This window comes from Elephantulus edwardii, unplaced genomic scaffold (genome assembly GCF_000299155.1).
Source record: "Elephantulus edwardii isolate Elephantulus edwardi_28Jun2011 unplaced genomic scaffold, EleEdw1.0 scaffold00002, whole genome shotgun sequence".
NCBI classification, from domain to species: Eukaryota; Metazoa; Chordata; class Mammalia; order Macroscelidea; family Macroscelididae; genus Elephantulus; species Elephantulus edwardii.
Genome location: NW_006399752.1, coordinates 46,659,927 through 46,685,372, shown reverse-complemented (window position 1 = coordinate 46,685,372; position 25,446 = coordinate 46,659,927). Strand labels below are relative to the sequence as shown.

The window sequence follows — 25,446 nt, the reverse complement described above, 5'->3', positions numbered from 1 at the left end:
ATTGCTTCTAACACTATAAAGTGGATATTTATGTCCTTAATTTACAGGAGCTGGAAGCAGGGACTGCAGAAATGAAGTCGTTTACTTAAAGCCACGCAGCTAATAGGTACTGGTGTTGGGCTCTGTCAGATTCTCAAACTGGAGTGTCTAGCCACAGGAGCTGACTGACTGTCCTCCCCTTCCCTGTGACCCAGGGTCCTGATGATGTCCCTGGCTGGTGCAAACTGTGTTAACACGTCTGGCTGCTAATAAACAAGTTGGTGATTCAAGGCGACCCACGGGTGCCTTGGAGGAAAGTCCTGGAGACCCGAAAAAGTCAGCTCAGTCTAGAACCATTCTACTCCAATACACATAGGGTTGCCATGAAACACAACTGATTTGAGAACTGGTTAGTTCTTTGTTGTTGGGTGTGTGTGTGTGTGTTTAAGGTTCCCCCTGGTATACATTTCCATAGGGAGCTCACAGAATTCACCACGCCAGAGTCATTTCCCCATGGTCTCCTTTTGCTCAGGTGGGTGACTGGAACTTCTGGTTTCTGGGGTTTGACAGCTTGAGAAATCTCATTTTTCTCTTTCAATTTTGAGTCAGAGGTGCATGGAATTCCAGCATGAAGTGATAATGGTAAGGAGTTGTATGGCCAACCCAAAGGTATCTAGTTCGAATCCACCAGCTGCTCTGTGGGAGAAAGATAGGTTTTCCTTCTTCAGTGCAATGTATTGCCTCTGAAACCTTTTGGAGGTTCAGCTATGAGTCGACGGTGTAGACTGTAGGGTGCTGTACTGCTGACCCTACGGTGTCCCCTCTCTGGAGGTGAATCTACCAGCAGCTCTGCAGGAGAAAGATGGACCATCGCCTCCTGTGTGATTTTACTGTCTCCAAAACCTGCTGAAGGGACAGCTACCGTTGGCTTCAGCTCTACCACAATGAGTTGGAGGTTTTTTGAGTTAAACATCCTGAGCTTCTGGAGAGAGCCTCTGTGTTCTCTGCTGCCTATTAACTGCCAGCTTCTTGGCTCTGTCTGTTTTATATAAAAGTTGCTGGGAAAAATACTCCTTTGAAATGTTACTGGATTATAAAATGTGATAAATATGACAAATGGTATCAAAACAAAATTCACTGTCGTTAAGCCATTCTGACTCATAGCGACCCTCCCATCAGATTTTGAGACTGTAAATCTTTACAGGAGGACGCTGGACAGTTTCTCCCATGGAGCAGTTGGTGGATTTGAATTGCTGACCTTTTGGTTAATAGTGTAACATATTAACACACTATGCCACATAAGCTCCTAATCATAGAATGATCCAGTCATAGTGATTAAAAGCAAATGAAAATTTCCTATTATGGTGTTCTTCATCTATGTTGTTTAAGGTAAATTATTAAAAAAATTTAGTCTATCCATTAGAATAAAACTGTTTTCCTTAAATCCAGCTTTATTTACATGAGTAAACTGGGCTAGGACTGGCTAAAAAACATTGTTTAGAATTCTTATTGTTTAATAAGTGTTGCTTATGGACCACCAATCACAGTTACAGTTATGGAGTATATTAAGTCCTCTTAGGTGAAGGGCAGGTGGTGTCATTGTGTGATTATATCCTCACTTCTGTAGGTTTGAAAATTTACAAACGCAAGTAGTTTGGAGGGAACACACATAGAATCTAAGCAATAATGCTAAGTTTTAGCTCTACATTACCATAAGAAGAAAAGGTCTGAGCCAAAGAACTTATCTTTCTTAGAGGACATGTAAACGTTGCTGGTGCTGTTAATGGCCCTAGAGTTGGCCATGACTTCTGGGAACCTCAAGGTCAATGGAAAAAACACTGGCCCTGGGCCACCTCCATGATTCACTGGGATCAGACCATTGTGATCCATAGGGTTTTACTGGCTGATTATCAGAACTAGATGGAGTATTTCTTCCCAGCCTTCTTGGAGTAAAAGCTCCATTGGATGGATACATGCAACCCTCTGACAGATGTGTGGTGGTTGCGGCTGTGGATGAAGTGGTGCACTAACTCAGAACTGAACCCAGGTCTCTAGCATAAAGGTCAAGTTTTCAACCACTGAATCACCAATGCTCTAAACAAGTATGAGACATGCTTGAGAACTGAGACTTGATTTAAGAGATCTGATGAATTCCAAAAGACTAGAAAGCCAGCCACTTCCTCAGCCCCTGGTTCCCTGTTCTGTTGTGTGGCTCTCTGCAACTTCCTTTACCACCCTGCATGTGACATGGTTCTGTATCCCATAAACTGGAACCTTGGTCTCGCCCGGCCACTTGACAGATAAACACACTGCATCAGGGGCCAGGTGACTCAAGCACATGCTGTAACAAAGAAAGGGAACTGATATACCCAGTGATGATATTTTTTGATGAAAACACATACAGGAACATAACCTTAGGGAGTCAGAATTAAAATAGGCACATATCTTTTGTATTCTGATAACATTAACTCCCCCTGAGATTTTAGCATAGGCTTATAACCCACAATCACACACAAAACTCAGCAGGAAGCAACAATAACAACAGCAATAAAAACCCCAAATCAAACCTACTGCCACTGAGCTGACTCTGACTCACAGAGACCCTGTAGGACATGGTAGAATCTTTAGGTGAGCAGCCCAACACTTAAGCCACAACGCCACCAAGGCTCCTTAGGAAGTGGCAAACTCCTTCAATTATTAATCGACCAATAAAAACAAACCCAGAGTGATCAGTCCTGACAACCCTCCAATGAGCTTCTGAAGTTTCAGTGCTTTACTGCAGGATATCTTTCTCTCATGGAGCTGCTGGTGGATTTGAAATGCTGACTGCTGGTTACAGCCCCATATATTCTGCACCCCACTGTCCGGACCCCCGTCAATTATTAATAAGGTGACACAATATCTTTCATGATGATGCAAGGGAGCTTCACTGACTTGGGGTCAAACATTTGCCCCTACAGAGACTGCTGCTATCTAGAACTTAGTGCCGTCAAGTTGATTCTGACTCGTATCAACCCTATGAGACAGGGTAGAACTCTCTTGGGGATTTTTCCCTTCATGGCCTAGTGGGTAAAGAGCTGCACTGCCAGCCCAAAGGTATGTGGTTTGAATCCACCAGCCGCTCAATGGGAAAGAGATGGGCAATATCCTCCCATGCAATTTACAGCTTCTGAATCGAGTTGAATCTTTACAGTCGTACAGAATCTTTACAGTCGTACAGACTGCCACATTTCTAGGGGTTGCCCTTACTGGATGTCCAATGCTCCTGAGAAGAAAGCAAGTGCCTCGTGCACACTGGGAAGTGAATTCAAACCACTGTGTCAACAATCATTCATTCAAATGAAGACAGGATGCATGTAAATCTCTGCAATTTTTCAGTTTCAGTTGAATTTATGTATAAAGAAGATATTCGGCAATTACCATATATTAGCATAAATTAAAGTCACCTGATTTTACTACCTTTAAGAGTTTAAGCACATGGCTCAACAAAACCACGTGCTGCTAATCTCGAATATAAACCTGGGGCTAATTCTCGTATTAAATAGGATGAGAAATATCGAGCATACGAAATGAGAAATCACATTAGTTCAGGCTGAGAATGAGCCATGCTTGCAACTAGTTAAGGGAGGCAGAGCTAGTGATTAGATGGCCGTTTTGCTGTTTTCTCTACCAGTTAATTATCTGTTCCATTAGAGAAGAGTCGATATGTGTTACTTCCAGCTTTTACCTGGTACGCTAGGGCCCTGTCAGTAAACGGCGGTTTTAAACCTAGAGGCTGCTGATAGGATGAAGTCGCCTACTCAAGGGGTTTCTCTGAGGACTCTGATCTTTTGCCAAGTGTCAAAAAAGCAGACTGAATAGTGCAGAAACTGTGGCTTCTGCCTAGAATCAACTCTAGGTCGAAAGACTTGGGGGCTACAGGCAGAGGCTTCCATTTCTAGCAGGTGGTAAATGGACTTAGGAAGACACTCCTCCAACTAAAAGAGCAAATATTTTTAAGATATTTGGGCTCACTAGAAAAATAAGGGGAATCTCAGAGACTCACATACCTATCCACACTTCACAAACATAAATGAAACATAAAGAGAAAAAAAATCACACTGCAGCAGCAGGCAACCAAGAAAGCGACAGGTTCCCGGAAGCAAATGTCCATTTTGGCACTGGAACAAGAACTCAGATTTATGGGACGGGCAGGGGCACGATGACATTTTGAAGTTCTATGATTACTATGATCCCATAAAGGGGTATTAAAATGACCACAGGTCTACTGGTCCCTCAAGACCTAGTAGCAATTTCAAAGGCAAATCATCTCCAAAGGAAAACACTCTTCACGGAGGCCATTAGGGCTTCCACAGACTAAGTTCACACAAATGTTTAAGCAGAAGCCCATACTCTAAAATCACCAAACACACTAGTAAGCAAGGCATTAGAAACATTAAAACACCACCTGGGAAGCCAGAGTTCCTGAAGGCCAACAGCCTCCAATAATTTTCTAGGGGAAAGTAATGTTTGTCACAGATAAGACACAGATTCATATCAGCCTGACTGTCTCCACATGAATGGGCTGAGGAGGAAGCCTACCCTCAGAATTCTTAACCACAAAGCCAAGTCTTCTGGGTGCAAATCAGAAATCCAGTCATGTTATTGTTGTTAGGAGTCAACTATGACTCAGAGATTCTGGGAAGTACAGATCTAACGTTTTCCCGATCCTGTGACATCCTCACAATCTCGGATAGGCCTGAGCCCATTGTTACAGTCACTGTGTCAAGTCATTTTGTTGGGAGTCTTCTTCTCTCCCTCCAACCCTCTGGCCTTCCCAGCATGATGTCTTTTTCCAACAATGAGCCCCTCCAAACAACATGCCTAAAGTATGTAAGATAAAGCTTCACTATTCTTGTTTCTAAGGAACTTCCTGGTTACACCTCCTCCAAGCCAGACTGGTTCTTCTTTCCTTCTTTCAGCAGTTCATGGGTAGTCAGTACTCTTCTCGAACACCACAAGTCAAACTCATGGATTCTTCCCATAGTAAAAGCAGTCGAGAAATCCAAAGACATATTGCATTGGGAAAATCTGCTGTCTGGACTTCTCTAAAGTGCTGAAGACTAATCATATCAGTTTAAAGACCAAGAGGCATTTGATCCAAGCCATCCTCTTTTGCTTCATATGTACCTGAAAGTTGGACAATGAATAATGATGACTGATGAAGTCTAGTAAGTTGTTTAACATCGAGTTGGGACCAACTCATAGCTGACCCTCCAGCAGGCTTTCAGAGGTAGTAAATCACATGGGAGCTGACTGCTCACTTTCTCTTGCAGAGCAGCTGGTGGATTCGAACCGCTTATCTTTGGGTTGACAGTCTAATCCCTTATCATTAGGCCACCAAAGATCCTTAGTAAAAAATAGTGTGGACTAAAACACTCCAGAATAAATTTAGTTTCAAGTATTTAGTTGGGTGTGCCCAGATGAAAAGGAAAATCTTTTTTCCCCTAAAACACACTTTATATTCAAGCTACAAAGAATTCCCATGGATAAGATCTAAAGAAATACAAGTTTATAATAAAAAAATTCATCACCATGAATAAGATACAACAGAAAAAAAAAAGATACGCTAGACCCTGAACTGTAGTCTACAGCCAAAACACCAATGAACACACCTGATCACAGAGCTAAGTGAATCTTACTTTGATAAGAGAATCTGAACTGCAAGTACTTAAAATGTCATAAAAATGAGATACAGAATGTAAAATACATTTAAAGAAAGAAACATGGAAATTGAAAAAATACTAGAATGGAAGAATAGATGATTAACATTAGGCAGATCTTTTTTAGAAAGTAACAGAATTTCTAGAATGAAAAAATAACAGTCTCTGAAATGAAAACTTTAAAACAGCTAAAGAGAAAAATCAGGGAGCTGGAAGACAGATCATAATATTACCCATAACACAGGAGAAAGACAGAGAATGGTGCAAAATGAGAAATAAAAGCAAGGCACTGTGGAAGAAAGTAACAAAGTCCAATAGAATATAATCAGGGATCCAGAACAGGTTGGGTAAAAATGAGGTAATGCCCAATTCTTGAACAGAAAATGGTTGAGACTCTTTGTTTTGATAAATGATGCCCATTTCCAGATTGAGAAGGCTAACAAATCTTGTGCTGAATAAATACAAAGACATCATATCTGAAAGAGGGATAAAGAGTGAAAACAAAACACATGAAGCTAACAGAAGCAAAACAATATCCCAAAAGGATTGTGAGAAAAGAAGAAAAAATCGTCTAACACAAAACTACCCGTCAATTTAAAATATTAAACCCAAGGGGAGCTCTGGTGGCCTAGTGGTAAGGAGCTGCAACTACAATCCCAGAGGCGCACGGTTCGAACCCACCAGATGCTCTGCCGGGGAAGGAGGGACAAATTCCTCCTGTACCAGTCAGATCTGATTTGACGGTACACTCACACAAAAATAATAAAAAAAATTAAACCCAATAAAGTAATTCTCATAAGTTTAAAATGTGTATGTGTGAGATAAAAATTTAAAGATAAAAATTTTGAGTCTAGCAGCTGCTCCACAGGAGAAGGAAGGGCAGTCTCCTCCCATGCCATTAAATGACTCTGAAAACCCTTTGGAAGGCCATCTATGGGTTGGTTCTGACTCGATGGTACTCAACCACCACCACCACCACCACCACCATGTGACCCTCACTACAGAAACTTCTTAGGAAAGCATTTTAGGAAAAATGAAAAATGGTTTGAAAAGAAGAGTCTGAGATGCAAGAAGAAATAATTAATGAACTTGTCAAGAGTAATGACTTGTTTACAAAACAACAACAATAATAATAACATGACTTAAAAATAAGACTCTAAAACAGAACTGAAGTATGTGACAAATATTGTTTCTATCAGTTGGGAGGAAGAGAGAACTGGAGTCAATGCATTCCAAGTATTGATCAAGAGGTTGAAGACTTTAACTTTTAAAAATATTCATGCAGAAATCTCTAGGACCAACACTAAAAGAAAAGAAGTAGAATGGAAATTGTTCAATCATTAGAAACAGGAAGAAAAAGGCAAGAAGAACGAGAGAGTCTCAATCAATTTAAAATAATGTTAGAAATGAAAAGGAACCTGATAAAGTAGGGCAGACAGAAATAGAAAATAAGATGATAGCAATGAATCAAACTGTATCAGTGAAGATGGAGGGGGGGAAAAAGTCTTAGCCTATAAGGGAAAAATCAAGATTGGAGGATGCTTCATCAACAACCTGGGGTAATGCAGATGACACGACCCTGCTTGCCAAAACTGAGGAGGGCCTGAAGTGCTTGCTGCGGAAGGTCAAAGACCGTAGTCTTCAATATGGATTGAAGCTCAACATCAAGAAGGCAAAGGTTCTCACCACTGAGCCAAGTGGCAGCAGCATGATGGATGGAGACGAGACTAAGGTTGTTAACAATTTCAGTTTGCTCAACTCCTCAATTAACACCCTTGGCAGAAGCAGATGAACTAAAAGATGAATTGCATTGGGGAAGTCCACTGTCAATCACCTCTCCAAAGTGTTAAAGAGCAATGATGTCAGTCTCGAGACTAAGGTGTGCCTGAACTAAGCCATGGTCTTTGCAATTACTTGCTATGCATTAGAGACACGGACAATGATTAAGGATGATAGAAGAATCGATGCCTCTGAGTTGTAGTGGGGGAGAAGAGGCTTGAAGACATCATGTACTATCAAGAAAAAAACCAGCTCTGTATTGGATAGGGTGAAACCAAGTTTCTCCTTGGAGGCCAGGATTTTGAAGCTCCATCTCACATACTTTAGGCATGTGGTCAGCAGGGACCAATTCTTAGAGAAAGACATCATGCTCAGAAGGGTGGAGGCACAGTACAGGAGAGGAAGACCTCAGGTGAGATGATTGATACAGTCACTGGGGCAATAGGGGCTAGGTGTGCCAGAATCAGTGGGACTGGCTCAAGATACGGCAGATTTCAGAGCTATTTGACATGGGATCACTATTACTCATGGGTGACTTGATGGCACAGAACAACAACAACAACAGAAAAATCATTTGCATGAATTAAAAGAAAAATTATACATTATTTATAAGAGAGAAAACTAGAACTTCAGGACAGAGAAAGTTTAAAAGGACAGAAAATATTGCATCATGACAGTGCAGTTATATTAAAAGCAGTTAAGATAGATTTTTAAGGCAAAAAAAATCATTACTTTAGATAAAGAGAATCATTAAATATTCATAAAGGTTCAATTCACTGGGCAGATACAACAGTTTAAAATATGGGCATTTCTAATAAGATTATGCCAAAACATAAACAGTCAAAATGGAAAAGAGCTGGAAGAGGGAAGATGTCAAATCCACCCAGTAATAGAAAATTTTCCACACTTCCAGTATTCAACTGTTCAAGTTGGCTTCTTTCTTTCTGTCTCTTTCTCTCACACACAAACATATACATGCTTAATATGTAGAGGTTTGAGCTAATGGACACATACAGAACATATGTTAGAACTCTCTCTCTCTCTCTCTCACACACAAACATATACATGCTTAATATGTAGAGGTTTGAGCTAATGGACACATACAGAACATATGTTAGAAATGGAGAAGGCATATTTCTTTGAAGTGAACATAGAATATTTAGAAAAATGAAATTATGCTGGACCACAAAGCAGCCACAACAAAATCTCAAAAAGTGAATATTTTATAGATCGACTCTCTGACCACAGTGCAGTTAATAATCAATGCTAAACAGGTGATGAAAAACAGAAATAAAAACTAATCCCTTGGCTAAGTGAAAACACACTTCTACAACTAACTATCCATGGATTAAAAAGCAAATAATAAAGGAAATGAAAAATTAGTTTGCATCTATTAATGAAAATGAAAGATACCAAAGCTGAGGGCATGAAACTATGCAACAGTTTAGAAAAAGAAACGTTGGAGCTAAAAATATCTGATCTAGACAACTTAGAAAGGAATAAATAGAAAAAAAAGTAGGAAGAATTGTTTTTAAATAGAAAGCAATAAAAAAGAAAAACACCACAAAAAGTCAAAACTAACCTAATAAAATGAATAAAGAATACCTAAGAATGGATTCGTATGAATTAAGATGGAGAAAAATGTTGATTTCACCACAGACTGCCAGAAGGATATACAAGTCTTCTTGGAAGGAACAACAGAATGCTCCTTAGAAGCCAGGGGTTAAGATTTTGTCTCCCACACTTTGGACATGTTATGAGGAAGGAATAGGCCCTGGAGAGGTAGACCATGTTGGATCGCAGGGGTTGGGGGGTGGGAGAGGAAGCTCCTCAGTGAGATGAAGTGACATAGTAGTTGTGACAACGGGCTCAGTCATACCTAGTACTGTGAGGACTGGGCGTGTTTCTGTTTCTTGTACTTTAAAGTTGTGATGAGTCAGTAGTGACTGAAGGGCCCAAAACAACAAGGATCTCCAGCCAAGGTCAAGTAGATCCAGGGGTCTCAGATGCCAGCTTGGACAAACTGCCTTTCCTGGTGCTATTGCAGGTCTACAAACCCCGGGGCCCAACCTCTGGGGTCAGCTCCGGGGAGATGGTTCCCCTGAACAGCAGAGATGAATGTGATTCTGTCTTCGCACTGAACACAGACCGCAAAGACGAGTGATCCCCAGACTCCATTTCACCAGGAATTGTCCTATATTGGGCAGAGTCCAGAAATGACCAGGAGTTCAGTGGATTTTTAGATACAACTGGAAAAAGCCACCAGGGTCTCCAATGACTTATCAATGCCACGGAGCTGAAGGATCAGAAGAGTCAAAACCAAAGACTATGCTTACCTAAACTGGGATGGGGTCAAAAGAGACTAGGGAAGTGTCAGAGGTTAACCTGCTCTCTGCTGACTAAAGGTTGCTGGTTCAAGTCCATCTTGAGGTGTCTCAGAGGGTTGGGGACCTACTTCTCAAACACCAACTGTTGCCACCATGAGTTGGAAACAACTGGCTGGTAACTGGCTGACACACAAGGGACCCCATTCTCTTCTCACCTGCTCTTTTTTTCTCAACCGTCTGGGGAGCTCTGGGCATTTATCTGTGTTCCTTCTGCCACCTTAGTGGCCAGTCCGGGGCAATGAAACTTTTAAGGTTCTGAGTTTCCATTTTGGGTGATGAAAACATTTTGAAAATAAAAAGAAGGGATAGTTTAAAAACAACAACAAAAAAAAGCCCCCTTGTGAATGGAAAGCATGGTGGCACAGGAACGACCCTAGCTTGGAAGGCTGCCGTAATGCCACAAATGTAGAAAACTCACGTTCTGTTTCCAAACAGGGCCAGAAACAGCTCCTTTGTGGCCAGAGCCACCGGTCCTACTCAACGTAAACATGCTTTGCGATACACTTCCTGGGAGAAGCGCAGAGGACACAGGCATAAAACTTTAAGACGTGCAGGCAAGCTGTTATTTGGAGGCTAATGTGTTTGTACGCCCAGGCAAATTTAAAAATAACCAGCCATCCACTGTCTAAAGATGCGCCAACTCTGAGGTTACTGAGTAAAAAGTCAACACCGGAAAGTCAATTACCCTATTGACAGATACTCTTGCAAGGAGATTTCACATCATAATTATATGCAAAGGATCAGCTAATAAAAGTAACACTTCATCTATGTCGATAGTAGTTGCAACGTTAACAAAAACAAACATGACCTTTGCCACTCAGCAGAGGGGGGAAAATCCCTGAAAGACAAATATTTTCACTTAAGGACAATTCACTTGACTTAGGCAGCCAAGCTGTCACACAAGAAGGGATAGGAAATTGGGCTTTAGTAGGTGCTGCTGACTCTCCTGCCCTCCCTCCGCTCCTGGCTGAAGCCATTGGGGCAGGAGCTTCTGGAAACATCTGAGCACCCACAAGAGCCCTTGCTAGTGTCACGTGGTCTAGCAGATGGTTTTCACGGTGGTTCGATTCTCTGCTGGACTGCTTTCCTTTTAACGTTAGCTGAATTGATGTCCAACTGACATACAGTTAAATTAATAATAATACAATTACAATGAATGTAAAATCATCAAATAAGATTCCCCAGTGCTCTCCTCAAATACCTCCAAATAGGTTTTATCCAGACACTTATTCTGCAAATGCCTTGGGAGTAATGTTCATACTCTTTGATTGTAAAAGCATTCAAGAGCCTCCTACTTGGGACCCAACCCTACAACAATAGCGTGGAACCTTGACCTTGAGCCGTTATGCTTCCTGCCATGCTCAAGCCCACTGTTGTAGTCACAGTGTCAATGCACCTCATTAAACATCTTTCTTGAAAGAGAAGGATAGAATGTGGCAAAAGATGACTCTCTTCTTATTTTCCCTTGAAATGAGGGTGACAGATGTAGAATTGGCGTTGACAAACGCTAAAGAGCTTCTGCTCAAAACATCTCCGATGGCCAGGAAGGCTACTCTTATTAAACTGCGCATGCTTTCATGTTATTGTTGTTTGGTGTCAACGAGTCGTCAAGTGAACAAGGAGTCAAACCCTTGCCTATTCAGGACGTTTCTCACAATTTCTGGCATGCTGAAGCCCATTACTGCAGTCACTGTGCCAATCCACCTCACTGAGGTCTTTCCTGTCTCTCACTGACCTTTTTACTTTTCTAGTGGATGGATAACAAGCAAGTTGCATCATTACTGATCTGCTGTCTCCTTGCCCCAAACCCCCTCTTCTGTATGGCATACCAGCATGTTAAGTTCTGCCATCAAGGGCGCCACAGAGACTGTGGAGGTGATGGAGGAAGGAGCCAGCTTCTTCCAGTGTGTTTATGGTTCCTGGGTCATCCCAGCAGCACTGGTGTCTTTCTGTCACAGCTACTGGACCCAGACAACGGCTTTTCCCACACTAGCAGAAATGTCTCTATGTTCTCTCAGATCGGCAACAACAGCTGGAACCTTTTCCTCAGACAACTCGTCTCTGAGCTCAAAGACACTGGAGGTCTTTGAAACCCTCAGAGGTCTAAGCCTCTAAGGCAATAATTCCAACCTCTTCCCTTTGTTTCCTCAACTCTAGAGGTCCTAGCTGCTTCCTGAAATGCTCTGTCCGTGACACCTTGAGTTCTCTTTTGACCCTTTCAGTTTCCTGGTTAACAACTTCCTACCAAGCTCACTATTATTTGCATCAGTTTGTTTCTGTTCTAACACCTGGTCTGGCTTCCATCTCCTGGCAGGATCTGACTGATGCACAAGTCTTACACTGGGAACTGTTCTGGGGTCTTTTTCTTTGGAGGTGGCTAAACTGAGGTACTCACAGGATGAGGTAAGAGGAAAGCTTTTGAACAGAAACAAGACTTGATCGATTTGCTGCAGTGCTTTGTTATCTTCTCATTAGAACAGAAAGAAAATCAATATTGTAAATAATGCAGATAAACCCACTGTGACTCTGATACAGGGACCCTGTGGGACAGAGTGGAACTACCCGATAGGGTTTCCAAGGCTGAATGGCTTTACGTAATCAGATTGTTTCATCTTTCTGCCATGGAGCGGCTGGTAGGCTCACACCACTGCCTTTTCCATTAGTAGCCAAATGCTTTAACCACAGGGCTCCTCCAATAATGTTGTTACGTGCTGCTGACTTGGTTCTTACTCATAGTGATCCTATCTATAATGGAAGGAAACCCTGACAAGTCCTGTCCCATCCTCATAATCTCTGGTGTGTTAAAACCCACTGTTGCTGCCACTGAGCTGCTCCAACTTTTGATGGTCTGCCTCTTTTAGACCCTCTACTCTCCCCAGCATGCTCTCTTTCTCCAGGTCTAGCCCTGTCCTGATAACACAGGCAAAATATGTGAGATGAAGTCTCACTCCACCTGCTTCTGAGAAGCACTCCAGCTGTACTTCTAAGACAGGTACGCTGGTGTTTTTGGCAGTCTGAAAGCTTCATCAACAAGTATTTCTAATGTCTCTCAAAACTCACTCAGTGCGGCTCGCTAACAGGCTGCTGAGGCTGTAAAGCATAATGAGAGGAGACTTTCATCTTTTCTTTTGTGGAGTTGCTGGTGAATGGGAACCACCCGAGACGTACGTCTGCTCAGTTGGCAGCACGACATGCTATGGACTAAGACAACAAAGGGGACCAAGCCTGTGAAAAGCCTCCTTCAAACTCAGTGTCACTGAGCTGGAACAGACTCAGAGCTGACCCTCCAGTGGGTTTACCAGACTGTAGACTGCATGGAAGAGACAGCCCATCTTTTCTCCCTCAGAGGAACCACACTGGTGGATTCGAACTGCCAGACAGGTGTAGAGCTTGGTTTAGGAGTGTAACTGCCCACAGATTATGCCACCACATCTTACCACACCTTGAAAGGGTACTAATCAGTAAAACTTGGGACAAGCTATACCATGAGGAGGACCCCTGGTGGTATAGCAGTAAAGAATTTGGTTCAACCCAAATTGGTGGGTTCAAATTCACCAGTTAGAGGGAGGAGAAAGATGAGGGCATCTTCTTTCTTGTAAAGATTTACAGCTTTGGAAACACTCTTGTGCAGTTCTATTTGGCTCAGAAGGACTGCTAAGAGTCAGCTTGAAGGGAGGGGATATGATGACATGAAGGTGTCAACTGAAGCCATCAGAGCAGCTCCTGCTGGAGGCCAATCTGTCCTTAGCTTTCTCTTTCCCTTCCATCTGGACCTTCTGTGCCCTTCTAGAAGGGATGGCTTAAACCGCATTCAGTGCTACATTTGAATGCACTAAAAGAAAAGTCAATATTACAAAACAGAAACCTATACTTAGAAGCTACTAATGAGATACAGATTGCGACTCCCTGCCCCAAACACTTAGCATTCTTCACCACAGAAAAATGTACAGGAAGGACAGACCTTTAAAACGACTAGAAAGTAAAACATTCACCTTTCCTAATGTCCAGGAGAGATGCTGCTATTTTCACCTTATAAAATAAGTTTACCATTCATGGCCTAAAGCAGAACTATGGATCTAATGGTAACCAAGAAAAAGACTGAGGACATCCAAGTAAGGGACAATTCCTCAAAGTTTTTAGAAAGCATCACTATGCCAGGCGAGTGGAAATGATGAGTGGTTTTAAACAATCACTATCCCAATTTCCAGTAACCTCCTTCCTAATTTACTGTCTGTCTGGCAGTGTGTTGTAGTCTGGTGGCTTGTATGTTGCTATGATGCTGACGTCATTGGTATTTTGAGGACTGGCAAGACCACCTATGGTAGGTGAGTTCCAGCAGAGCTCCTAGACTCGGCAAGACAAGAAGAAAGACCTAGGGATTTGCAAAAATTAGCCAATGAAAACCTTATGGGTCCCACCAGAACACTATCTGCCTCGCCTCACTTTGAATGCACCACCAGGAAGCATCAAATACAGAGGAAGAAGGCATACTTATTGGAGTACAGGGCCAGGGAGGGTGAGAGACATCTTGGATAACATGAATTGGCACAATAGCCACAACAAAACTTAACTATTCTGGAAGGTGTGAGGATAAATCAGGACTAGATAATGCTCTGTATTTACCTAAGGTCACCCTAAGTCAAAGCTGACTTAATGGCAGTTCTCAATCCATTTATATGCCTGCCTGCCTGCCTGCCTTCCTTCCTTCCTTCCCTCCCTCCCTCCCTTCTTTCCTTCCATCCATCCATCCATCCATCCATATCAGGTACCAGACACCATGATCTGACATGCAAACAAGTGACTTCTATCCTGGCAAAAGTAGCCTGGTTTGCTGGCAGAGTTTAAAAGTCAAAAGAAATTGTATATGGTTGGAAAAAGTCCACATGACCGAGAGACATGAGGAGCTCTGCTATGCAGTTCCCTCAGGCTCTGGCTAAATAGACCTTCTGGATTGGTTTCATCTGGGACATGGCAGGTGTGAAAGCAAATTGGCCTTTGAATGTGAACTTGACACACTGGCATGGAGAAAAGGCAGAAGGATGTTGCCACCAAGTGATGCCACTGAGATCACCAAGGATGGATCACCAAGGGTTGGGGGCAAAGGAGTGAGGAAGGGTCCCAGAACTTCTCCTCAGCCTGAGAGGTCCTATATTACGTGAACAGCATAAGCCCAGCACTGGGTGACCTGCAACAAGGTACCAGAGACGAGTGAGCCTTCAGCTCCCGTGCTTCATAAACTCAGGGACAACCCGGCAATTGTTCTGACATTGGGCCAAGCCATCCAAGGACCATATCAAAGCCTGGTGGTGCCAAGTTCATAGCAAAGTGATGCTGCTTTGGTGGGCACATCCAGAAGAAATCGTTCTTGTGTTGCACCTTGAAGGACACAGTACCTTAAATTTACACAGAGAAAAACTGTGTGTAGAAGATGGGCTGATGTTGCAACATCTTGGGAACAAGTGTTTGGCTCAACTGGAGAGAAGGACTTGGGGGTGGAGCGGGGGGTAGTTTGCGGATGCGGCAGGAGTCTCAGAAAGTGCTTCTACAGAGGCCCATGAGGCTCATTTCAGGAAATTAGACTGGCAGCGGTTGACGGGTGGCTAGTAGCGGGGGAGCGAAACAGCAGAAGCACGAGGACAACCGCAGCCCTTGTGTATGTGAGGTTTCTAACCCAGGAACGGACCCCAATCTGGGTCTGGTGGTGGCATGAGACCCACAGACGGAAGAAAAGTATCCAAGGGAGAGTTCTTGTGCCTTGACAACTCAACTCTCACTATCAGCAGAAGATGCTACCTGTTCTTTACATTCCTCTTATCAAAGTTTCCACACACCGCTTTGCATCTGATTTTCATGGCAATCTCTCAGAGGACAGAGTTGTTTTACAGCTGAGGGAACTGAGATCCTGAGAGGTTAGAAATCCACCAAGTTGCCAGACTCTTTCTTCCCACCTGCTTCTTAGAAAACAGACTTAATCTAACTGGTCTCCATCTCCTCATCTGCCAAGAACCAGGATAATCTGACGGTCTCAGGAGAAACTGGAATTTCTTTATCAGAGACCCTGGCAGTTGCTCTAAGCTTAGCTGGCCAAAGCAGGTTTATTTGCTCAGCTAGGTAAGGGTTGATCTTCTCCCAGGCACTGAAGCGGCCCCAGTGGGCACGAGGACCTTCCCCTGCTCCTCAGATTTGGCTGACCCTGTCGGTGTGTCCCTTACCTCATGGCTGCTGTCATTCCAATGGGAGTGATGGGCAATGGCCGGACGCTGGGAAAGATCCCTCGGCTCAGAACCCGCGCTCCATTCTGGATCACTCCAGGGGGAACTGCAGAAACAAACAAAAAGAAAACACCGCATGTAAACTGAACTGTGAAGGTTGCATTGCTAAGTTGGAAATTCTGGATTTTAGACATTCCAGGAAGTTAAGAGAGTGTCAGGGGGACAGCAAAGCACACAGGGACCAGAAAGACAGCCACAGATGCAGAGTGAGCAGAGACACAGAGATAGTGAGACCACACATGTCCAGAAACCTGGCCAGGAGATCACATGAGGAGAGCACAACCAAACGGAGGCGTCAGGATGTCGGGCTCAGACATTCTCTTCTTGCATGTATTACATTCAAATATTGACTGTTAGGCAGATCCTAACTGAGAAATGTGACACAATCACATAGCAAGGGACCAAACGGAAGTGCCCTCGGTGAGGGCATCTATTTGTCCTTCATCCAAAAAGGGGAAAGCAGGGCTTGTAGTAGCACAAACCGGAGCTGACAGGCTATCTGCACCTCAGCACTCCCAGTGCACTTCCTCCCCTGCTCGCTGAAGGCTCCATCAAATCCCTCCGCACAGTGGCTGGGAGGGCAGGGCCGTGCTGGAGGCTCTGGCTGCCTCCTTCCTGCAGCGTCTCCCAAGCAACTCTCCCAGGGTTCTTCTAGCGCCGACCTTCTCCCAAACACACTTATTTCTGCAACATCCTTGTTAGGTGGCTGTTGTTAGTTCATGCAGTCAGTTTTGACTCTGGGCAACTTCTAGGTGCCACAGAGGGGTTTTTCAAGGCGGTGACCTTTTTGGAAGCCAGTTGCCAAGTTGACCCTCTGAAATGACTGTGGATGGGTTGAAACTGGCAAGTGTTTGGCTGGGAGTAGAGCGCTGAACTGTCTGCACACAGAGAGGAACGGACACTAAGCCGTCCCAAATCCTGTCTGTTTCTCATACAAACTCTCAGCAGCTTCATGGCAATCTGATTTTATCTGAGGATTTACAGAATAGGCTGAACCACAGGAAATCCTTGATATTTGGTTTCTCTCTCTCTATTTCTTTTTTAAATCTCCAAGATGCTTTTCTTTGTGGTTCAAGCTAGGAGTCTATCTCTTCTCACATCTACTTTGACTCATGCGTATGTCTGTGGGGTCGGGGGAGCATTATCAAGTGAGAAGAACATGGATGCAGAGCTCACACGGCCTGCATTTTAATCTTAGTCTTCATGTGACTTTGTGTGAGTCCCTAAATCTCATTTTCCTTCTCTGAAGTATGTTCTCCAAGACCCTGCCTGCTCTCACCACCCCAAGACCCCACCTCTGTCCATGTAGCTCTCAGCATAGCCTTATAGAGAAGCAGCATGAAGAGTGCTTTTCAAAGATCATAATAAAAAGGTTTTAGAAATAATACACCCAAAACTTAAACTCACCATGAGTCTTACATTTTTAAAGCTGATATTATTTGTATAGAAGAAATATTTTTTAAAATAAAACAAACCATCTAAACTATACATCCTTTTTCTTTTTTTTAAGGTCCTAAGAGCATGTTTCTGTGAACATTCTACACCTTTAATCAAGTGTCTTTCATGTAAAATGAATGTCTGCCTTTTGCATATGGAATGACTTTGTAAACTGGTAACTATCTATGCATTTTGTATGTCCTAAAGGAGTCCTGGTGGTATAGTGGTTAAGTGCTACGGCAGTAACAGAAAAGTTGAAAGTTTGAACCCAATGGCTGCTCCATGAAGAAAGAGATGTCAATGTGCTCTTGTTAAGATTTTTGGGCCCTGGTAGCCCAAGTGGGTTAGAATTGATCTGACAATCCCACCCTAATATCGCTAGCTAATATGTTTTGTCATTTTCCCCCCAGGTTTATATAGGGCCATTGCCACTAGTTCTTACAAAAGGTGGGAAAAAGATAACATTGAAAAGCATTCTGAACTGAGTACTACTAATATAGCCCAGTGTCCTGGAATCTCCCCTCTCTTCCCATAATAAATGGTGATATCAGGCTGAATAGTATCAGAAACTGCCACTCACTCCTACTTTCACATCCTGATTTTGGATAAATGATCAGCTATCTGGAAACAGGAAACTCACTTATGTATTTTAAAAGACTAAAACCTGTTATCATGTGGTGACGCTGGCTAATTATCTTAACATCTTACTCTGTTGACAAGTTTTCTCAAACAAAGAACATCTAAAATTCCTGACTTGTATGGCCCGATTTCAAAATGTACTATAAAGCTGCTGTACTCAGCACAGTGTACTATTTGTGTAAGAACAGACATACACCAGGAGGACAAAGGAAAATCCAGATACAGACACGCATGTATGTGTTCAACTTTTTTTTTTTAACTTATTTTTTGAGGCTCCAAGACAATGCAATGGGGGAAAAGAAAGTGTTGGAAAAACAATACCCATCTGAAAGGAGAGAAATTTAAATCTGTACTTCACACTATATAAAACAATAGATACAAAATGGATCACAGACTTTGAAACAAGAATGAAAACTTTACAACTTCGCAGAACTCTGGAGTCTGGGGGTGGGCTGTTGTTAGGTGCCTCTGAGTCAACAATGCATGACTCAGAGAGACCTGATGGACTCACAGTGCTCTCATGGGTCTGTTCTCCAATCTATATGCACGCAGCCTGGTAAGATAGGGTCTCCCTGCCCCCGCCATATGCCTGGGGTACTATGGGAGAGAGTTTCTGTGATTTTCTGTACAGTACTCCCCATGAAATGGTCAGATCCTCGCAGGATTCACGTTTCCTAAGATAATACCACTTAATAATACATCAGTCACTGCAGATCCCATCTAGAGCAGCAAATGAGTGACACAACACACCACACAGACAAACAATATTTAAACGCTGCACCAGTTGTAATTCTTGTCAAGAAATAATATTTAAGTCTCAAGGGAGCTCTGGTGGCCTAGTGGCAAGAAACTGCACTGCAGACCCAGAGGTGCATGGTTCAGATCCACCAGATGCTCTGCTGGAGAAGGAGAGGCAATCTCCTCCTGTACCAGTCAGATCCAATTTGATGGTATACACACACACACACACACACACACACACACACAAATAATAAAATAAATTTTTTTTAAAAAAGAAAAAATATTTAAGTCTCATAAACAGAATGTTAATTACCCAGTTAATGGAAAGTCTTACCACATACTGGCTTACGTATCAAGTGACAAAAACCACATATGACCCTGCAGTTTAGTTAAATAGTAAAGAGAAATAGGCAAAGAAAATATATGATGGGAAGTGCTAGGCAAGGTAAGTCGGCCAAAATCAAGGATGGAGACACGTACTCCAAACTCAGAGGTATTTGGGAAGGCTTCCTGTAGAAAGTACCATCTAAAGTGGGATCTCAAAGTTGAGGAAACGGTTCGTACAAACAAAGTCCAGGAAGTGATAAAAATAACACTGTGTCAGAAGAATTTTTTTTTGAAAGTTATTTTGCTAAAATACAAAATATATAAAGAATGAGATGGGTCTGGGTTTCACCCCACGGCCACTGGGAAAAGCAGTAAAGGGTTTTGAGCAGGGATGTGACCTTCAGCATAGTGACCAAGAGTGGGAACTGGGGTGGATAAACCCGGGCTTGCACCATCTCTGCCAATTACTGACTGTCCCTTCCCACACACCCTCCCTTTCCCCCTCCAGAGCAAGCGATGTTGACTCCTTATGCCTCAGTTATGCCTCAGTTTCTGCAGGCATCAGATGAGGATGAAGATGGTATTTAGCTCACAGGGCAATTGGAGGTTAAACTAAGATTTGAAGAAGGCACTGTCATTGTGTCCTGTCCAGTCAGAATCAAATCAGAGCTGATGCTCCAGTGAGTTTCCAGAGGCTTTAAACTGCATGGAAGAGACACTGCCCATCTCTCTCCTATGGAGCAGCTGGTGGATTCGAACTGTGAGCCTCGGGGTTGAGAATGCACCTTCTTACCCATTCCCACCAGCGCCCCCTGAAAAGGCACAAGTGCTTAGAAAATACATGTTAGTCATGGATATTGTCATTACAACCACCACCGTCATACAGGGAGGAACTCGGAAGTGACCTGTGCTTTCTTTAGTTCAGATGAGCTGTAAGGCTGCTAGGGTCCCTTAGTGAGTTCTGTGGCTAACTGAAAAGTTAGTAGTTCGAGTCCACCCATTGGCATCTCAGAACAATGATGATCTTTACTTCAGAAAGATCCGCTGTTGAAAACCTTAGAGGACAGTTTACCTCTAATACAGGTGGGGTTGGTCAGAGGTCAACTGATTTTGAGGGTTGGAAGGCCTTGAATCATAATGTAACCAGAGAGTAGGTTATGTCAGGAGAACGAAGAGATCCTTCTGGTCCAGTTACAGGAGGAGCCATGGTGAAGCTTCTGTTCTCCTGGTGAGGACCAGGCCAGCTACTCTGACGTAGGAAATGAACGAACCATTAAAATGCCCGTGACAGAGGCTGAGCCCTGGAATGTGGAGACAGCAAGAGGGAAGCCACAGAGCACACGTCTTCATCTTCCTTTAATTGTGTGGTGGCTGTGCAATCATCCACCCTTCCAACAAGATAAGCAGCCCTGGAGATGATGCAGAGTCCTTCACACAAATGCCCAGAACCAGGGGCAAGCCAGGCAAAGAGAGAAACAAGACAGAAAGCCAGTCCTCGCCCAGAACCTTCTCAACAACCAGCTTCATTTTACACTCTGTCTTCCTTAATCCTCACTCAACCATCAGGGAAGGTGCATGCCACCAAAGTTACAATTACAGGCTATGAGGAAGACTGCTTCTGTTTAAATTTTTGCTCCACTCACAGCTTTGTGGCACTGGGCAAATGCCTCTGGATGCCTGTTTTCTCACCCGCTAAGGAGGCATCATTTTGGATCATTCTGAAGATTAAACTAGATAAACTAAGTACATTGTTTAGCTCGTTGGCTGGTCCACTGTACAAGCCATCATCATCATTGTCACCCTTCATCGCCTCTCTAATATCCTCTTATTAATTATCTATAAGGCATGCAGTTTAATGGGGTCAGGGCACGGGGAATTCTCATAGGCTGTCCGCTTTTTGTAGTTATCTGTAACTCTGCTTAACCCATTACAACAGCTTTCTGATTAATGAGCTGTATTCACTTTAAGGAGGTGCTCATGGACAAAGCTCTCTGGCAGCATTAAGGGCTCTGCCTGAGCTCTTTGCTGAGCCTCCAAGGACTTCTGACATGTAAACTCAGCTCTTTCCCCGACTCTCAAAACTTATTCACAAATGTGCTGCAATTGTGCGCCGTCCCTGACAATCCTGGCGTATCTCAGTCCTTATTGCTGGCAATGTTCTTCGGGTTGGGCTGGTGGACGTGTGCAGTCACACTCCCTGGCTGCCACGGGCCAGCTGTGGCACTTCAGTTGTCCCTCCATTTTTTTCCTCCTTTCTGTTCCCAACTTTCAGAAAGACTTTAAAAAAAAAAATTATTTATTTTTTGTGTGTGTGTGTGTGTGTGTGTGTATTGTCGAATCAGATCCGACTGGCACAGGAAGAGATTGCCCCTCCTTCTCCAGGAGAGCATCTGGTAGATTCGAACGGCTTGCCTTCGGGATTGCAGTGCAGCTTCTTGCCAATAGGCAACCAGAGAGCCCTAGAAAGACCTTTTTTTAAAAAAGAAATAAAAAAATTAATTTTAATGAAAGTTTACAGAGACTTAGGGTTTCCAGTTATTCACTGTTGCACTTTTCTTCCTGTCTACCCTCACACCCCCAATTACTGTTCTCCTTGAAAAGTAAAAGAAAACTCTGTCATTGTTATGCAATCCCTCCTCCCAAGTCCACTCCACTATGCAGCCTTCATTCTGGACTCCTGTCATGACAATAATATGACTTTTTTTTTTTTTTAAAGTCATTGTCTAAAAATACCTCAGGGGGGATAAAAAAGGCATTCTGAGGTAGGTATCTTCTGACTGTTCTGTGGTGCAAGAAGTTAAAGGACTCGGCTGCTTAATAAGAGGTTGGTAGTTCTAACCACCTGCCACTCCACAGAAGAGCGAGCCACAGTCTTGGAAATCCTAGTGACCAGGATGGCCCATCCTGCAGGGAAGCCATGAGTAGTTGGGAAGGCAGTGGCTTTGGGTTCAAATGATGGAAATGTGAAGATACATAAACCCCTTCCTCAGCTTCTCCTCACCTGCATTTCCACTCTCGTCCATTTACTTTCTCTCATCCATTTACTTTGTATTTTCTTCAAACAATATAAAAGTGCTTAAAGACTAACACCTTTACAACCAACCAACCAACTCAGTCCCAACTAACCAGTCCATCACACGCAATATACTGAAACGATATTTCAGATCAGTCACAGCTTGAGGCCCCTCCCACCAGCTAGGGCACCACAAAGAGAAGCCATGTCTGTGAGGCTCTGGAGTGGCTGGGATATGGGCCAACACCATCATCACCACAGCCCCCAAAACTTGCTGATCACCACTTTCTCTTAAGTTACAAGGTGACTCTACATTTCCTTATTTTATCAGAAAACAGAAAGCCACATACGCATAGAAACATGAGGCCAAATCAAGCAATGCCACTCAATGCGGACATTACCATCTGAATGTGCTAATACAACCTGGGATCTTCGAAAAAGAAATAAAGTGATGGCAAAAGAAAAGTGTTCCTCTTCTTTCCATCATCCTGGAGCGCGCTCCTGACCGGCTTCCCAGCATGCCTCTTAGGCTTAGCTTCCTTGATTTTTCACAACTTCTAAAATTAACCTCTGAGCTCCTACCGCTGCCTTTGGAGGGGAGCCCTGGCTGCCTCCGAGACAGGCCATAAGCTGAGCAGCAGGCGATGCTGACAAATCCTTCCCTTTCCTAACGCTGCCCAGCCCACCTGCTCAGTGCAGGCACGCTGGGGCAGAACCTGGCACAGGAGGACATAACCTACTTCCTCGCTGCCTTTCTGCCACCGTCCCTGCTGTGTCTGATCCACATCCCAGTTCCAGGCAGGGTGCGGAACCCCTCATCCTCCCACTCCCTCCCTCCCTCCCCCGGTTCTGTTCCATTTTGTTTGTTTAGCAGAGTTGCCTCTGGGAAAACCCACCGAGGGATTACATAAACCTCTGATGATGAGTAATGGAGATCCGGCGTCTCCTGACGTAAGTCACAATCCCTCTGCTGGGGTCAGCGGTGACTCACGGGGTTTGTCAAAGGGGACTGCACAGCAGGGACTGTTGGGGACCACTCAAAGTTGAGGGAAGAGTCGCTGGTCCCTTGGGGAGGGGGTGTGGGTGGATGTATTTGGTGAGAGGCATGACATGAAGTTCCAAGCAAATTCTATAGAAAAGTCACCCTGACTTCTCTGTGACCTGGACGCGGTGACCCCCAAGAGCCTGGGAGACGTAACAACATTCCTGGGACACAGTTTTCCATACTGCAATCAGGGCCACCTCACAAGGACAGCTTCACATACATTGCTGGCGAGGCCGGGGGCCTGGCATGTGGTATGAGGAGGTGTGCGCCGTGCCACGTTCAAAGTCAAGGACCAGTTTGGAAAGCTGGGAGTCCAGCTCAAGTAAAGCCTGGAGCTTGGGGCTCAACTGGGGCCACAGGGAACCATCAGAAGATGAAGAGGCTTGAGCTGCCGAGGGTTCTCGTCAACTTCCAGATGATCATTGCCTTTGTGACAACAACAGCCTGTGGATGTCGGCCTGGTCCCTGAGCCTGGGCCGAGCCTTACAGACGCTAGACAAGGGGATGATGTAAGTGGCTGTGATCATGTGACCCAAAGCATTTGGCTACGAAGAGAGACAGCAAAGGAGAGGCCTTTCCGCAACCCAGGTGGCCTCCAGCTGCAAGAGTGAACAGCGGCAGGCGGACCTGGGCCAGGCTGGCAGCTGTCGCCCCAATGGGAGCATCATGCAGCCCATGTGGTGAGAACAAGGGGTTATAAATAGCACCCCTTGAGAAGGCTATGTAAACAGAACCACAGCTCCAGCCCAAAGGGAGGATGCAGGCCGTGTCCGCAGGACAGGAACACACTGCTTCTGGAACACACAGCCCCGCTCACCCTGAGCCCATAAAACATACGTGTGTACAGACCACATGGGCACAGACACACAAACACCATGAGGCAGGGCCCCAGGGCCCCCACACCATCGCTGAGCCTGGGTGTCTGCAGTGCCAAGGAGTCACCTCACTCACTTGCAAGCTGGCAGGGTGAGGGACGGAGGCTTAGTCATTTTATGCCTATAATGTTTCTCCTTGAAGGCTTGGGGTTCCATCACCATCCACACAATAACTAAGAAGCAATGCAAAACTGAATGAAAGCAAAGGAAGGAGTGTAGCAAGGAAAAGTCAAGGAAATTCCAGGGCCAGGTCCTGGAGGGATGTCCATCTGACACTGGAGATGGGCGTCTACCTGGTAAATGTACCTCCCAGGAACTCAAAGACCAGCTAGCTGTCTGACACAGAAAAGACCGCAAATACACAGGGTATTTACAACCTGCCCTTCTGACTGTGCTCTGGCTTGACTTCAGGGCATTTACAAGGGTTTTGAGGTCAGATCCACCACCTGGATGTCAATTTGTGGCTGCACTTTGCTGGGAGGTGGGAAGTGACACAACCAGTGTATCAAATCTCAGCAGGGTCAGCCATGATGACCAGTGGAGCATCCAGACAAAGAGAGAGTTAAGAAAAAAGGCTGAGTGATCTATTTGTAAAAATTAGTGACTGGAAACCATGTGGATCACAACAGGACATTGTTTTGGACATGCTATGCCAAGGGAACAATCTCTAGATAAGGGTATCATGTTTGGTGAAGGGGAGTCCCCAGGAATTGCCCTGGAGGAATTGTATCCTGCTTTGCAATAGCTACACAGACTTCACAGAACCACAACTCAAGGTTATTTGGTTTACTGTGAAGTTAACAGTTTACAATTCAGGTTGGCAGCAGGATGCAATTCCTCAGGTCATTCGCCTCATGCAGAGGGTGTGGTAGTCCTTCAATGATAAGGACTAATGTAACAGACACAATGATGGACTTGAACATGCTGACAACTGTGAGGATTGACACTGGACCTGACAATGTTAGATTCTGTTGCAGTCAAGCTCAACATGAGCTGAACTGACAACAGATGGTCTCGTTGAGAAGTTGACAACAACGGGTGCTTTTATCTCCATCTCGTCTTTGAATCTTGTCTGCTGCCTCCTGCTAACCACTGTCTCCTTCTGAGACCTTGTAGGGTCCCCTCTGGTTCACTCTTTCCAGGGCCCGAGTCTCCTAGGTGGGTGCCTGCATGAAGGCTTTGGCTGAATTTCTTTTATGGTGATAAGTCAGGCAGGAAAATCTTCTACAAAGGACCCTCTAGCATCAAAA

General features: G+C 44.1%; 1 protein-coding gene across 2 annotated transcripts in view; it reads right to left on the bottom strand.

Moving 5' to 3' along the window:
- Positions 1-25,446, bottom strand: part of FOXN3 (forkhead box N3) — a 281,895-nt gene that overhangs the window by 2,070 nt on the left and 254,379 nt on the right. For both annotated transcript variants that reach the window (XM_006879127.1, XM_006879128.1), the window contains one exon: positions 16,060-16,165. In XM_006879127.1, coding sequence (XP_006879189.1) covers positions 16,060-16,165 — 106 coding nt within the window. The remainder of the gene's footprint in view (positions 1-16,059; positions 16,166-25,446) is intronic.